This window comes from Thunnus thynnus, chromosome 4, assembly GCF_963924715.1.
Source record: "Thunnus thynnus chromosome 4, fThuThy2.1, whole genome shotgun sequence".
Taxonomy (NCBI): Eukaryota; Metazoa; Chordata; class Actinopteri; order Scombriformes; family Scombridae; genus Thunnus; species Thunnus thynnus.
The window spans coordinates 15,418,587-15,431,848 of record NC_089520.1 but is presented as its reverse complement, the minus strand read 5'-3'; the positions used below and the strand labels follow the sequence as shown (position 1 = coordinate 15,431,848).

The window sequence follows — 13,262 nt, the reverse complement described above, 5'->3', positions numbered from 1 at the left end:
TACTCCTGCCCACACATAAACAAGTTAAGTCACTTGTTACTGTATAAACAGGTCAGGCCTTTATGTAACACTTGCCATCAACAGTTTTCTTTTGACTGTAGTTTATACTTTTCAAGGGTAGTTAAAGCTGAAAATTAAATTAAACATTAAACACTGTTTGCAGTCCAGAACATAAATATGCACAAGAATGAGATTAGTGTTTAACTGCAGGGTTTTATATTGTCGTAAAGACTTCCTCACTCTGATTCTGATGTTGGGAGATGGTTACTTCACATGCACCACTGTTAAATATACAACTGCTGCAAGGAATATCACCTGCATATAGTGTAAGATCTTCATAAAGTACAATTAGGTTTTTGGGTTTTTTTGAGTCAGAGTCCTGGAAACTTCTGCTGATTACCCTTCCACACATATCCTGCAACCTTGGTTTTGCATTACCTGTGTTTTTTCTGTAATATCTGCTGTATAGAAATTTCAGTATCTATAATTTCTCTACCATATCTGTATTTTAAACATATGTGGATGTGGTGCACATTTCATTGTTCACCATACTGTGTGATTAAATTTTGTATTAAAAACACACTATAAAAGTAGAGGGAGAATGTGCTTCTAGATTTAGGAATGACTTCACATCTCTCACGTCTCGTTTACCTCCTGAAGGTGAATTTCCTGCGGGAAGGATGTGGCAACGACAAAATCTGCCAGAGCAACCTGAAGCTGAGCTACCAGTTTGGAACGCGACCCCTGACCTCTGACCTCTTCACTCCTCTGCCAAAGTTAGTATCTGCATAGCCCATTTTGTGTGAGCTGGTGGATTTGATGATGTTAAATGCTGCCTGAGAGACTGTTGCTTAGCAACCTATACCCCAACACAAACAATAATGTGTATGCAGTGGGAATTATATGTCTGTGAATGCTTACCATTAAAACATATTTTACTGTTTCTGGGTGTTTATATTTCAACATCCGCTCCACTAACTAAAGGGTTAGTATATGCTAGTTATAAGCCTTTGATAAGAACAAATTTTGGGTTGCTGGGTTGTGAAAAGTGCTTTGGTTGGTTATCTTGTCTGTGATTACTAATGTTTGTAAGCCATTAATAATGAGTTTCCTACTCTGTATAATAATAATATAAATTTATTTATAAAGTGCTTTTTAAAACAGTTACAAAGTGCTTTTACGTGGGCAATTAATAAAATTAAATAAAATCAGATCACTAAAGTATGGAATTGATAAAATACCCAACACACTTACATACATTTAATGAAATAATCAATAGAACAGGTAAAACGTATTGGATCCAAAGTAAAACAAGTGCTGAGATGTTATTTATTCTACAAGCCTCGGATGTTCAGGCAGGGAGTTCTAACAATAGTTCTGAAAAGCCTCATACTGTATCTACAAAGAGCGCCATTGTAGGAGTCTCCGTGATGAACCAAGGGGCTGAACAGACAAAGTGTTGTCTGGAGCACAATAATCACCAGCCAGAGGGATTTTACAACTTCTAAACCTTTTATAAAGGGTGATTCATTAGAAAGTAATGAAATGAAAGAATGTAATAAAATGATGTGAGGAGTCTTATTTAAGATTATCTTCAAAAATCTGGTTTTGCTTGAATATTTGATTGTCAACAGTAAATGGGATTTTCATCTCCATCCTCACTGTCTTCTCTGCGCTTATGTAGGGATGAGGATGATGTGCAGGTCTTCTCCCTGTCTGACCAGCGGATGGTGGTGCTGGAGATCACTGTCACCAACATGCCCTCTGACCCGCTGTACCCTGAGGAGGATGGAGATGACGCCCATGCTGCTCAGTTGCTCATCTCCCTTCCAAACACACTGTCGTACGCCGGCTCCAGGATCCCACCACAGGTATGAACTTACAATAAATCACAGAATCATTTGGAACAAGTCTTGGATTGGTGTTTTATTGGTTGGTTCATATATTGTATTTAAACTTATGACAATGAATCTTACTGCAGTAATTAATCACTGGTATAATGGCTCATCTATGTGGTGAAATTTCACTTCAGACTGAAATGCTCTGTGAACTGCTTGTTAGTTTTTACTGATACTATTTTTTTGATATCCTGACTGACTGTAGATGCAGTGTCAAGCGAACCAGAATGGCTCCCAAGTTGAATGTGACCTGGGAAACCCTGTGAAAAGAGATACTAAGGTACGGAAAAAAAACAGTGTGAATATGTATTTTACAATTTTTTATACTTTTGATACCTTTGATTACTTTCCTGAAGCATGAAACAAAGTCAGCAGAATTTGCATCAAGCCAAACCTTCAACGCAATAAAATGTGTAATTATTCTTGCTTTTTCACGTATTATTTCATCGGACTTGCTTTTCAGCTTAAATTCTCTATCAACTTGAGCACATCTAACATTACGATCGAGACCACTGAGCTGACAGCAGAGCTCTTATTGACTACGTAAGTCTTCTACATTTTTTTTTGAAAGTCAAAATGACAACATTGACAATCAAGTTTTTTTTAAAAAATCATTTTATTGCAGATATTTGACTTGAATAGATGAATAAATTCTGTTATCACTATGTTTGCTCATTGTGTTGTCCTCAGTATCAGTGAACAGCTTGATCTGGCCCCAGTCACAGCATTTGCTAAGGTTGTGATAGAGCTCCCTCTGTCTGTCAGCGGGTGAGTAAAACCTCTGGTTTCTCCATTAATAATTTAAAGCTGTCTGTGGTTGAGAAAGCTGCTTTATCTTAAGTTAGTTTACTTCAACTTTATGGCTGCATATTAAATGAAAACAAAAACTCATCCATTATTTTCCACCTGTCTGTCTAGCAGCTCTACTCATATGAAGCTGTGTGAGTGTGTATGCAGCTGCCTGACCTACTGATGTGACTGTATTTTACTGTAGGCTTGCACGTCCTCACCAGCTGTTCTTTAGCGGAAAGGTGAAGGGAGAGAGCGCCATGACCAGTCTGGAGGACATCGGCAGCCCTGTGGATTTTGAGTTTGTGGTGAGGAATGAGTTTGTGTGTATGTGTGTGTGTGTGTGTCAGGATGGTCATGTGTGGTTCTTTTACTCCATACAATATGTGTGTGTACACATAAGATAGTGGTGGTTAACACATCATGGTGTATGACACATTTTTATATAACTGATATTACATCTAACTGATATTATGTCTAATCAAAAGATGAGATCTTCAGAAAAATAAAAATCCAATAAAAATCCTTGGTACTTATTTATTCATTTAGATTCCCATTAGCCTCCACAATGTGGTTGCTAGTTTTCCTGGGGTCCAGCATGAAATAAATTACAATAAATCAAAAATCAACATTAGTCAATATGAGAGAAAATATATTTTTAATATTTATGCAGCATAAACAAATTGTTACAACTTAAGAAAAGTCAATACAGACATATTTATGCCAACACACACCGATATATATAAATATTTCTTTCTTTCAGGTGGCTAATCCAGGTCAAGTTCTGCAGACGCTCGGCTCGGCCTTCCTCAACATCATGTGGCCTTACGAGCTGGACAATGGGAAATGGCTCCTTTACCCTGTCAGCCTGAGGTTTGAAGGTCACCCAGGCACAGTCTGCACTCCCACAGGGGCCTTGAATCCTCTGAAGCTACACAGCTCCTTATTTGCAGAGCTTCCACAGCCTGCCAATCACATGGTAGGTGGGGCAGTTAATGTTTGGCCATGGCAGGAAATCTGCTCCAACAACAAAGGATCAGCACATTTGTTTATGGATCTACAATCCACTCAGTCTGCATCCACTTTTAAGTACAGAGGATTCAGCTGATTAATCTTTTTGGCAAGGAGTAAACTGATACAGAAATACAGCACCAGTCAAAAGTTTGGACATACGTTCCTATTCCTTTGAATGTGAAAGTGTGTCCAAACTTTTGACTGGTACTATATGTCAGTAGCAGTCATGATAAGAGGTGGCTGAATTCTCTAAACGCTAAGGAACAGAGCTTTCTTTCATATTTCTATTAGCCACAAAAGTCACAGGAACATGCTTTATGGATCTCTAGAAATCAACAATTGTCAACTGTGGGCCAAAACACAAAAATCAAGATAAAATAATCACAAATAGTTACACAAATTACCACCAGTTAAGAAAAGGCCAAGATAAGGTAAAAATGAGTTTTAAGATCTGATCAGATCTAGTGGACTTTTACTTAAATTTCATTTTTGTTATTATTTGGGATTGATAATCATATATTTCTGTAAAAATACTCCAAATGCCAAATTTATATCGGATTACATATGTTACATGACAAAAAATTCTTTAATATTTCATTCTGGTCAAGGAAAAGTGATTCTTTTTGGGTTTTTTTTCACCTTTTGCAGATTTCATAGCATATGAACAAACTATTATGTTGTAACATGTATGATTATGTTGACACTGACACTAACATCATGCTGTTCTTCCACATTTGTGCAGTTTTACATTACGTCCACACACACACACACACACACACACACACACACACACACACACACACACACACACACAGACACTTTAATGTGTTTTCTTGAACCATCTCAAGCAACTGATCCATCTCTGCATGTATCAATGCATCACTCCCACCAGGCTGGACGGAGGCGCCGCTCCCACCCAGAGGACGAAGGTCAAGTGATGACAAAAGGCAGCATGGGACAAACCACCCCAGCTGTGGCAGCTTCAGAAAGACGCAAGTCACTCAAACTGGTGAGAGGGGAGGAAAAAAAGAGGGAGAGGCAGAGGAAAAGGAGAGGAAATAATGCAAAATCATGTTTTACTGATTTCCTGGTAATGCATACAGACAACTGAACACCCCTAAAATATAGATGCACAAATGAATAGAGGCTGTGTTACTTTGCTTGTCACTGCTCTTGTAGCTGCTTATCTCCATTCATTTGAAAACGTTACCCAGGGTGCTCAGCTGTCATTTTTTCTTTCAGGATTGTCTCTTGGGGTCGGCACGCTGTTTGCTCTTCCAGTGTCCCCTCCACAGCTTCTCTGGTCAGGCCGTCCTCAAGATCCATGCCATACTGTGGAACAGCAGTTTCATAGAGGTAAAAGATCGTGTCATAACCGCATCAATCAACATCTTTCTGCACATTACTCCATCTCAGCTTCAATTCAGCTGTTACAGCTGCTGCTGGCACTGAGTTAAGTATATGACTAATGTAAGTGAATGAATGACAACTGCAGGTTGTGCAATTACAGAATGATTAAGATGAGATATCAGGAGGCTCTGATGTTAGGCGGTCAGCAAACTGTGAATACAGCTGCCACAGAGTGTTGTGTGGGTGTGTATTTGTATTTTAGAGTGAGAATCAAGAGAATCAAGGAATATGGACTCAATATAGTGTTATTTATTTATATATTGGCGATTTATTTTTATAAAATGTTTTTTATGTTTCATATTTCTACATGAAACAATGTTGGGGACATTTCTCATTTTATGGTAACTTTAAGAGCTGTACTGTATCTGTCATGAAAAAAGCGCAATCACTCTGAACAGTTCATGTAAATGATTAGCTATTAAATGGTTTTCATTATGGCATGTCTCTCTCTCTGCCTCCCAGGAGTTCCCAACAGTCAGTGCTCTGGAGCTGCTAGTCAGAGCAAACATTACTGTGAAGTCCGGCATCAAACACCTGATCCTCAAGGATGCTGCTGCACAGGTACTCAGCACACACTCTTACATTCATGCAAAGATTTATCTTCCAAAAAAACAAAAAAACAAATCTGCAATTAAAGAATAGGTTTTCAATTTTTAAAGTCTGTCTTAAAATAACAGGCAGGTGCCCATATGAACACTGAAAGAGGTTTTCCTTGCTGTAATCATTCCTGCTGCTCATACTGGCTATTAAAAGATCCCCTTCAAATGTGCTTTCATTGTAATTGATAGGGCCAAAATCTACAGTGTGTCCACAAAGTCATTTTATGCAAAAATGCATTTAAAAGTTTATCTGAAGCTTATATGAGACTTCAGCAGGCTGAGTTAGTCATATCAAGTGGATATCTTCCACATTTACAGTCTTTTTAGCATCAATTTCCCTCTTTGTGTTTCCTCAGTGTTTCCCTGTTGAACTGCGGTGGAAGTATAGTAACAAAAAGAGGAACTTTGGCACTAAAAACATTGTACTGTTGAAAGATATCTACTTGACTAATTTGAAAGCTTCATATTAGCTTCAGATAAATATTTAAATACATTTTTGCACAGAAGGAGGCTTGTGGATTTTGGCCCCCACCACTTACATGGTAAGTACATTATGAAGGGATCCTCTAATGGTCAGTATGAACAGGAGGAATGAATATGGAAAGAAAAACATGTGTCAATGTTCATCTGGGCACCTGATTGTTGTTTTCAGATAGACTGGAGAAATTGTGAACCTCTCCTTTAAGTCTTTTCTATTATAAGGTATCATAATGCTTACACTGCACAGTGAACAACTGTTAGTGTTGGCTACTGAAATATCTTTTTGAAATGTTTTTTGTTCATATACAGTATGTAGACAGTAGCACAAGTTGTCAGCACCCTTTACAAATCCTTACTAGTAGTAACCAGAGTGTAACAAAAACTAATTTGTACACTGCAAACTTTTTTATTTATCATTAGAGGCCTCCCTCATTGATTAATTCAATTTTTCGTCTTATTTTGCACTTTACATCCTGCCTTCACCTCCAGGTTCCAGTGATGATCTATCCTGAGCCTGGTCTGACTGACCAGTACTGGATCCCCTGGTGGATCATCCTCATAGCCATCCTGGCAGGCATCTTCCTGCTGACTCTGCTGGTCGGCGTACTGTGGAAGGTAACACAAATAGGATGTCTAACCCCTCTATTCCTTCTATCTAATCTTGCTTTGTCCAAAACATGAGAATTTTGTCATTAATTAGATAAAAATCTTCAAGGTGGAACTATAATATGAACACTTGCTGTGTCTCAGGATACTCTGTAATAGCAAACATTGATACAAGTGGTTCAGGGGCTTTTACATTAAGACGTTCTTATGGTTTTTTACTTCATTCCTGTCTCTCCACTGTGCCATTTTCTCATCACTTTCCACGGTAGTCCAGTTACTTCTATCTGCTTTGTTCTGTTCTGTCCTATAATCATTTTATTCCTTCCAGCTCACTCTCATCTGTTCCTTTCCTCTTTTGTACTTGTGTTTGTCCTCTATTGTTTTGTCTCCTCTCACTTCCATCCTGGGACTCTCTGTCCCTAAATCCCCTTTCTATTCCATTTTCAATCTTTTTCCCTGCTTTACCGTTTCCCACCTCCCTGTGGTCATCTGTCGCCCCAGTGTGGGTTCTTCAAACGCAGTGAGCGACGCCGACACTATGAGACGGAGTACTACCGCGCCCATTTGGGGGTCCAACCCTCGGAGGCGGAGAAGCAGGCGTCAGAACTATAATTAAAAATATTTCACTCTGGCCTGCTCTCCCCTCCACCTCCTCCCTCCAAGCGGTAAAAATCCTCACTCACAACCGCTCTGTTGCTCACCCCACTGTGGTGTGGCTGGTGGTGTTCATCACAGTATGAAATATGAGAATGTTTTGGCACGCATGATCACAAACAAACACAGGTGTGATATTACAGCACTAATAACTGGGATGGTGGGTAATTGACTGTTCGTTAAGCATTGCCCCCCTCAGTTACTGTTACTACACTTAGCAAGCTTTCCGTTTGCCATTCCTTTAGTAATACCCGCTTAACCGTTCTTAGAAGACATATGCAGTTTTCAATGATAGCAGGAGCAGATTTACCACTCAAAATACTCAGTTATTTTTAAACAGTGAGTCTTGATCCCAGGCAGAGGTAAACAAAAATAGGCTTCTCATTTCTGGCCGGTGACCATCGAGTTTGCAGGCTGAAATGAAACTGTTGCTGGCAGATTTTATCATCTGTGGCTTGGTGGCTAACTAAGCTAACGTTGACTCCATGAGATGGTTTGAAAATGCTGTCTCCAGCTGACTTTTTAATGTTTCCAGCTGATTCACTTCAAAAACAAGAATCTTAAGTTTGGAAACACCTTTCTCAATGAGCACTGTGCTCATTTTGTAGGATAGCTAGTCAATTTTAGCATTATGAGTATGAATAATGCTAGTATAACGTCTAATATAACCAACCCTGCCTGCTTTGCTACTTGGACAAGCAAGCGTAGTTTTATGGGTTGCTGATTGTATCTTCAAAAGGTATATTTTACTTTAAATGTTACAAGAGAAAAAGGCTTTTAGGATGAGGACTAACTGATGTGTTTGGCAAACGTAGCGCTATTCTGGGTAACGAGTGTGGCTAAACTTCCCCAAATCTTATAAAGTGCAGGACAGAGCCGCTAATGTGTAATTCTGATAGCATCCAGGATCAGCTTCCATACAGTGAGGAAATGCCACACAATGGATATGCCAGTCATGAACTCTTTATACATCCATGGTCATGAACGGGCCTTTTTTACATAAAAAAATGTAGTTAGCTAATGATAAGCTGCTTGGCTTTTGAAGTAATGCTAGGTTAGGTTACTACTACAGATAGAAAGCTAGTTAACCAGACAGGTTAACATGTTCAGCCTACAGTAGAGCAGACAGACACACAGTTACACTTTTGCTCATGTGATTTTATTTTGGAAAGGCTAAAAAAGATGCCATCCTCAAAACTCTTTAGATGCAGAGTGTCACACTCCTCTTCAACATGTGGAGAAATTCACATGCCTGCTCTGCCTCATTAAACTATGATTGGGCAATCGCTGGTTAGTGGAGGAATTTAGGTTGTAGCCAGCTGTGCTTACTATGCATCTCTTTAACCGACTTGGTTGAAACAACCTGTAATACATACTTGAACCACTGCTACTTTCTTTCAGTAGATCATTATTAGCAAAAATATGTGTCCTTGTTGTATAAATTAGAAAAACTGATTAATTCAACACTGTTTTCTCTATTTAATCTTTGCCTGCTGAACACCATCCAGCCAACTCCCCCTCAGGGCTTTGAGATGTCTGCTGTGCTGTGTGTTGTGCCTCTGTTGTTGACGTACAACTGTTAATAATCTGCACTTGTTCACTCTGGCGTCGGCCTATGAAGACTATTCATTTTCATGATTTGCTTTTCATGAGCTTTTCAATCTATTAACACCTACTATTTGACCTGCATCTCATTTTCAGGTGCCAGAATGAACTTTCATTAGGATAAGTTTTTGTTCATGTTAATGTGTGGAAATTTTCTTAATGGCACTTGTTTGTTTGTGTGTTAATCTATGACACTTAAGTTAAGACTTGGGCTGAGTTAGAAATGTAAAGCATGTGGATTGCTTTTTGGTTGATGTGCCTTTTATTATCAAGTCACCTTGACTGCACAAAGTCAACAGATAATCACTTTTCATCTGTCTGAGATGAACTAGAAGACACGACTTGGATTAAATGAAACTGTATACATTTCTTACCAGGCATAATATTGGATAGTAGAGCATCTTATCTGCTGAAATGAAGACAAAAAAATGCAGATTGTTTGCAATCACATGCATCTATTTGACATCAGTTAATTTTGTTTTTGTTCTTTCCCTCCTTTCTGTCCCTCCATCTGCACTCCTACCTGCTTCCCTTCTTCCTGCGCCGTCAGTGTGGCTTCTTCCGACGGGCCCACTACAAAGACAAATTGCCTCAGCACCACGCGGTGAAGATCCCTCGTGAGGACCGGCCACAGTTCCAAACTGAGAAGTCAGGAGTTGTACATAAAAAGGAATGGGCTACGCACTGGAGCGATGGGACCTCGTAACTGGCCTCTGAGGCACTGACTGACTGAATTAAATCAAATCACCATGTGTGGCACTCATTCTGTCTTTGCATTGGAACTAACTGACTAAAAAAAAAGTGCACATAGACTGAGATCATGAAATCTTGTGCACACTGACTATACTGCGTCAGTACTTGCGTATTGGTGGCCTGTTACACTGACTGGATCTATACTCTCCCATACTGTAGCCCACTGATGGCTGGCCCTGGATAGTCTATTTATAATAAGCATCTATATATGTATCAGTGTTTTACAGTAAATACTGAAGACCCACAACAATATTAGAACCAGCCTAGCTGCTCGATATCTTTCACAGCCTGCAGGAGGAGCAATGATGCTCACATGGACTTAACGGACAATGGAGAATAGAGGATCACACAACTCATTTAGACACTCGAAGACATGCATGAATGCACAAACATACCATATTATATTAGATGCATACAGACACACTGGACATTGTTGATGAAGAAGCCACTGCCCATAACAAAGACTACTTTTGCCTTAACTACTGTAAGATTGACGACTGATATGGGCAATGAAAAGGTGCATTTTTTTTTTATATGAATGGTGTTTTGGGGTTTTATTTTAGTTAGCACTGGTAAACATTGGGAAAATGTTAGTATGTAAGATATCAGTCAAGTAAGATGAACATTAAATGTATTGTTTTATGGACTTGCTGTCGATGGATTTTGTATAATCCATATTCAAGAAGAGGAATACCTTCTGTTCAGTTTGTGTCAAAATATTTTTTTAAATTTTTTTGTCAATATGTCAGTCAAATGTACTGTACATCAATAGTTAATTGCCTGAGCCAACTTGAATAAGAACAAGGAAACCACAATACAGCCTATGACAGCCATGGCCACGGCACTGTCGTCGCATGGAAACCAAATGTGTCAGAAAAAGCAAAGCAATATTTAAAATGTGGTCCGTGTAGTCTTTAAAATTTCAGAACCAAACTTTGATTTCTGAATGGATGTCCTGGCTCATGAGGGCGCAACATTTTCCCAGTGTATAAAAGGATTATTCGTAAAAATGCATGTATGAAAATGTGTCTAAAATTAAAACCTTTATTACAATATATGACATGATTAGACAGCTAAAGTTTGAGGTTTTCAAGCATTTTTTTTACTCAGTTGTACAGTAAAAATATTCACCAGGAGACATCATGACATTTGAATAAATACTATAGTTTTAAAAGCATTTAGTCGGATTATGTTAACCTGCTTGTCGCACTGTTCCTGATAATGTACATTATCATTATCGGACAGATTGTACATTATTTTCAACACTGACATTTCTAATTGCATTTAAGTGCCTTATGCATACAAGTGCAGCAGCAGATTGTGAGCTACTGAACACAAGACAACTTGCAAATTAGATCATGCTGCCCTGAAGCATCTGGTGGAAATTTGTGGAAAAACATTCATCCCTTCAACACTGAAACAACATCATGACAGGAAAGGAGATTTTTAGAAGATCAGAATATGTTGGCAAGGAGCCAGACAAACTTTTTATTTTTTTTTTTTAAATGTAATTGGGGTCTATGAAGTGGCTGTAAAGCATGAAGAGTCAGCTTGTTTTTTTTAGGTATTGCTGGACAATCTTGTATTAGCTGCATGAAGCTCTTGTTGCTGTTCTGACGTTCCCCTCTTTTTCATTGTCATGATTCAGTGTTTTATTTATTTTTTGTTTGGCTGCACTGTTTTAACATTGTAAATAAAATAAAAGGAAACAAAATAAAACCCATCAGATAACTTAAATTGTGTCAGTTTTCAGTGGCCAGTAATCAGTGAGCCCACAGTCATTTTTATTTCTTAAACCTGCACTTCACTCAGAGGAAACTAGAGGGAGACAAAACTCTAAAAACTGAAATACTGCAGGACTGTTCAGATTTTTTTTTGTAAAAACAGCAACTGCCTATGTGATACACAAGATAATTTAACAGTGATGCAGTATGTAAATATCGCCCTTTATAAGTATAAAAAAAACAAAAACGAAATTACAAGATGATAACAGTGGTTTTATGGAATAAATTTGCATTATTTTATTCCTAATTTCCATGAAAATGTTGCCTGTGACCTTGAGTGTATAGTGTATCTATCATCATGAAGAGATACATATTACCCTACAAGGACAGAGACTAGTGGTAAATAAATTAAAGTGCTTTAATAAAGTGTTTGCTTTTTAAATGTACATTCTCTTGATAAAGAAATAAAGGCATTTCATTTTATTTCTATGGAATACAATATGTAAAATTTGTGTGTGTACTTACTTACTTACTTACTTATTACTCATGTTATGATGTTTACACAATCACATTGTGTGGACTTGCTTCCCTTTTGGGAACAAAAAACAAGTCCACATAACATAAGTCATTAAATTTAAGGGTGAAGACCTGGTTTAAGTTTAGGGTAAGGTTAGGGTTAGGGTTACGTCTCCAGGAAATTAATGAAAGTCATTGTAATGTGATTGAAACACGACTGTATGTGTGTAACTAAAATGAAAAAGTAACAAATGGTTAAAATCATCATCAGGGCACAGTCTGGGATCTCAACCTGTGCTCTGGCTCATAAAAACTAAAAAGGTCAGCTATATTTAACTCAGGGTCAGACTGACGTGAGCTTTATACCTGCAAATCATTTCCTGTTCTAACTGGCAACCAGCAGAGAGATGATTTAATTGGTCATGGTCAATTGGTCATGCTCCAGTTGAAATCCTGGCAGCTACGTACAGCTGAACCAGCGGGAGGTGTGAGAGAGGTGTGTTTGACTTCAGCAGACTAAAAAAAGATTATATATATATATATACATATATATATATATATATATATATACACTCACTGGCCACTTCATTAGGAACAACTGTGCGATCTAATGCAATCCAGCACATAACTCTGCCATAACCTCTGCATTTACGAAGCTTATACATTTTCAGTTTTTGTTGACATTGTCAGAAAAGTGATAATTCTGCTACTTTATGTTTATTACTGAGGTCGTTGTGGGTGGTGATGCTGTACTGGAGTGCATTATATTGAATGGTGTTCCTAACATTTTGTCTACCCCATAAACATACATGAGGGAAGCAAAATATAAGGAACACTTTTCAACATAGTGCATACATGACGCATACATGACCCTTTCCCTCTCTCTTTGTAGCCCCCAGCTTTATGTTGGAAGACACAATTTGAGCTCATTCAGTTTTATATTCAGATTCTCATACAGGCAGGTAAAGGCGGGCAATATTCACAATTTCAAATACAACTATATATCTGACTACCTTAATGTTATGATGCTTTCTCAGGAAAACATAATGAGACTTTGTGACCAAACAAAGGAAGTGACTGTTAATTTCAGATCCCTCAGCAAGAAGAGTCAAATAAATTTTTAAAAAAATTACATTATATAATGCAACTGCTAAAGGAATAGACTAACATTTTGGGAAATTTGCTTATTTGCTTATTTGCCTAGAGTTAGATGA

At 38.1% G+C, this 13,262-nt stretch overlaps 1 protein-coding gene across 3 annotated transcripts in view; it reads left to right on the top strand.

Annotated features, from left to right (window-relative positions):
• itga7 (integrin, alpha 7) overlaps window positions 1-12,040 on the top strand; it is a 38,957-nt gene extending 26,917 nt beyond the window's left edge. For 2 of the 3 annotated variants that reach the window (XM_067586903.1, XM_067586902.1), the window contains exons 14-25: window positions 661-776; window positions 1,685-1,871; window positions 2,104-2,178; window positions 2,362-2,441; window positions 2,589-2,666; window positions 2,893-2,995; window positions 3,451-3,666; window positions 4,594-4,710; window positions 4,944-5,057; window positions 5,574-5,672; window positions 6,680-6,805; window positions 9,606-12,040. In XM_067586903.1, coding sequence (XP_067443004.1) covers window positions 661-776; window positions 1,685-1,871; window positions 2,104-2,178; window positions 2,362-2,441; window positions 2,589-2,666; window positions 2,893-2,995; window positions 3,451-3,666; window positions 4,594-4,710; window positions 4,944-5,057; window positions 5,574-5,672; window positions 6,680-6,805; window positions 9,606-9,761 — 1,467 coding nt within the window. In that variant the 3' untranslated portion in view covers window positions 9,762-12,040. Of the gene's footprint in view, window positions 1-660; window positions 777-1,684; window positions 1,872-2,103; window positions 2,179-2,361; window positions 2,442-2,588; window positions 2,667-2,892; window positions 2,996-3,450; window positions 3,667-4,593; window positions 4,711-4,943; window positions 5,058-5,573; window positions 5,673-6,679; window positions 6,806-7,297; window positions 7,462-9,605 lie in introns of all 3 variants that reach the window. The other variant, XM_067586904.1, reaches the window with a different exon arrangement.
• Window positions 12,041-13,262: the final 1,222 nt, after the last annotated feature.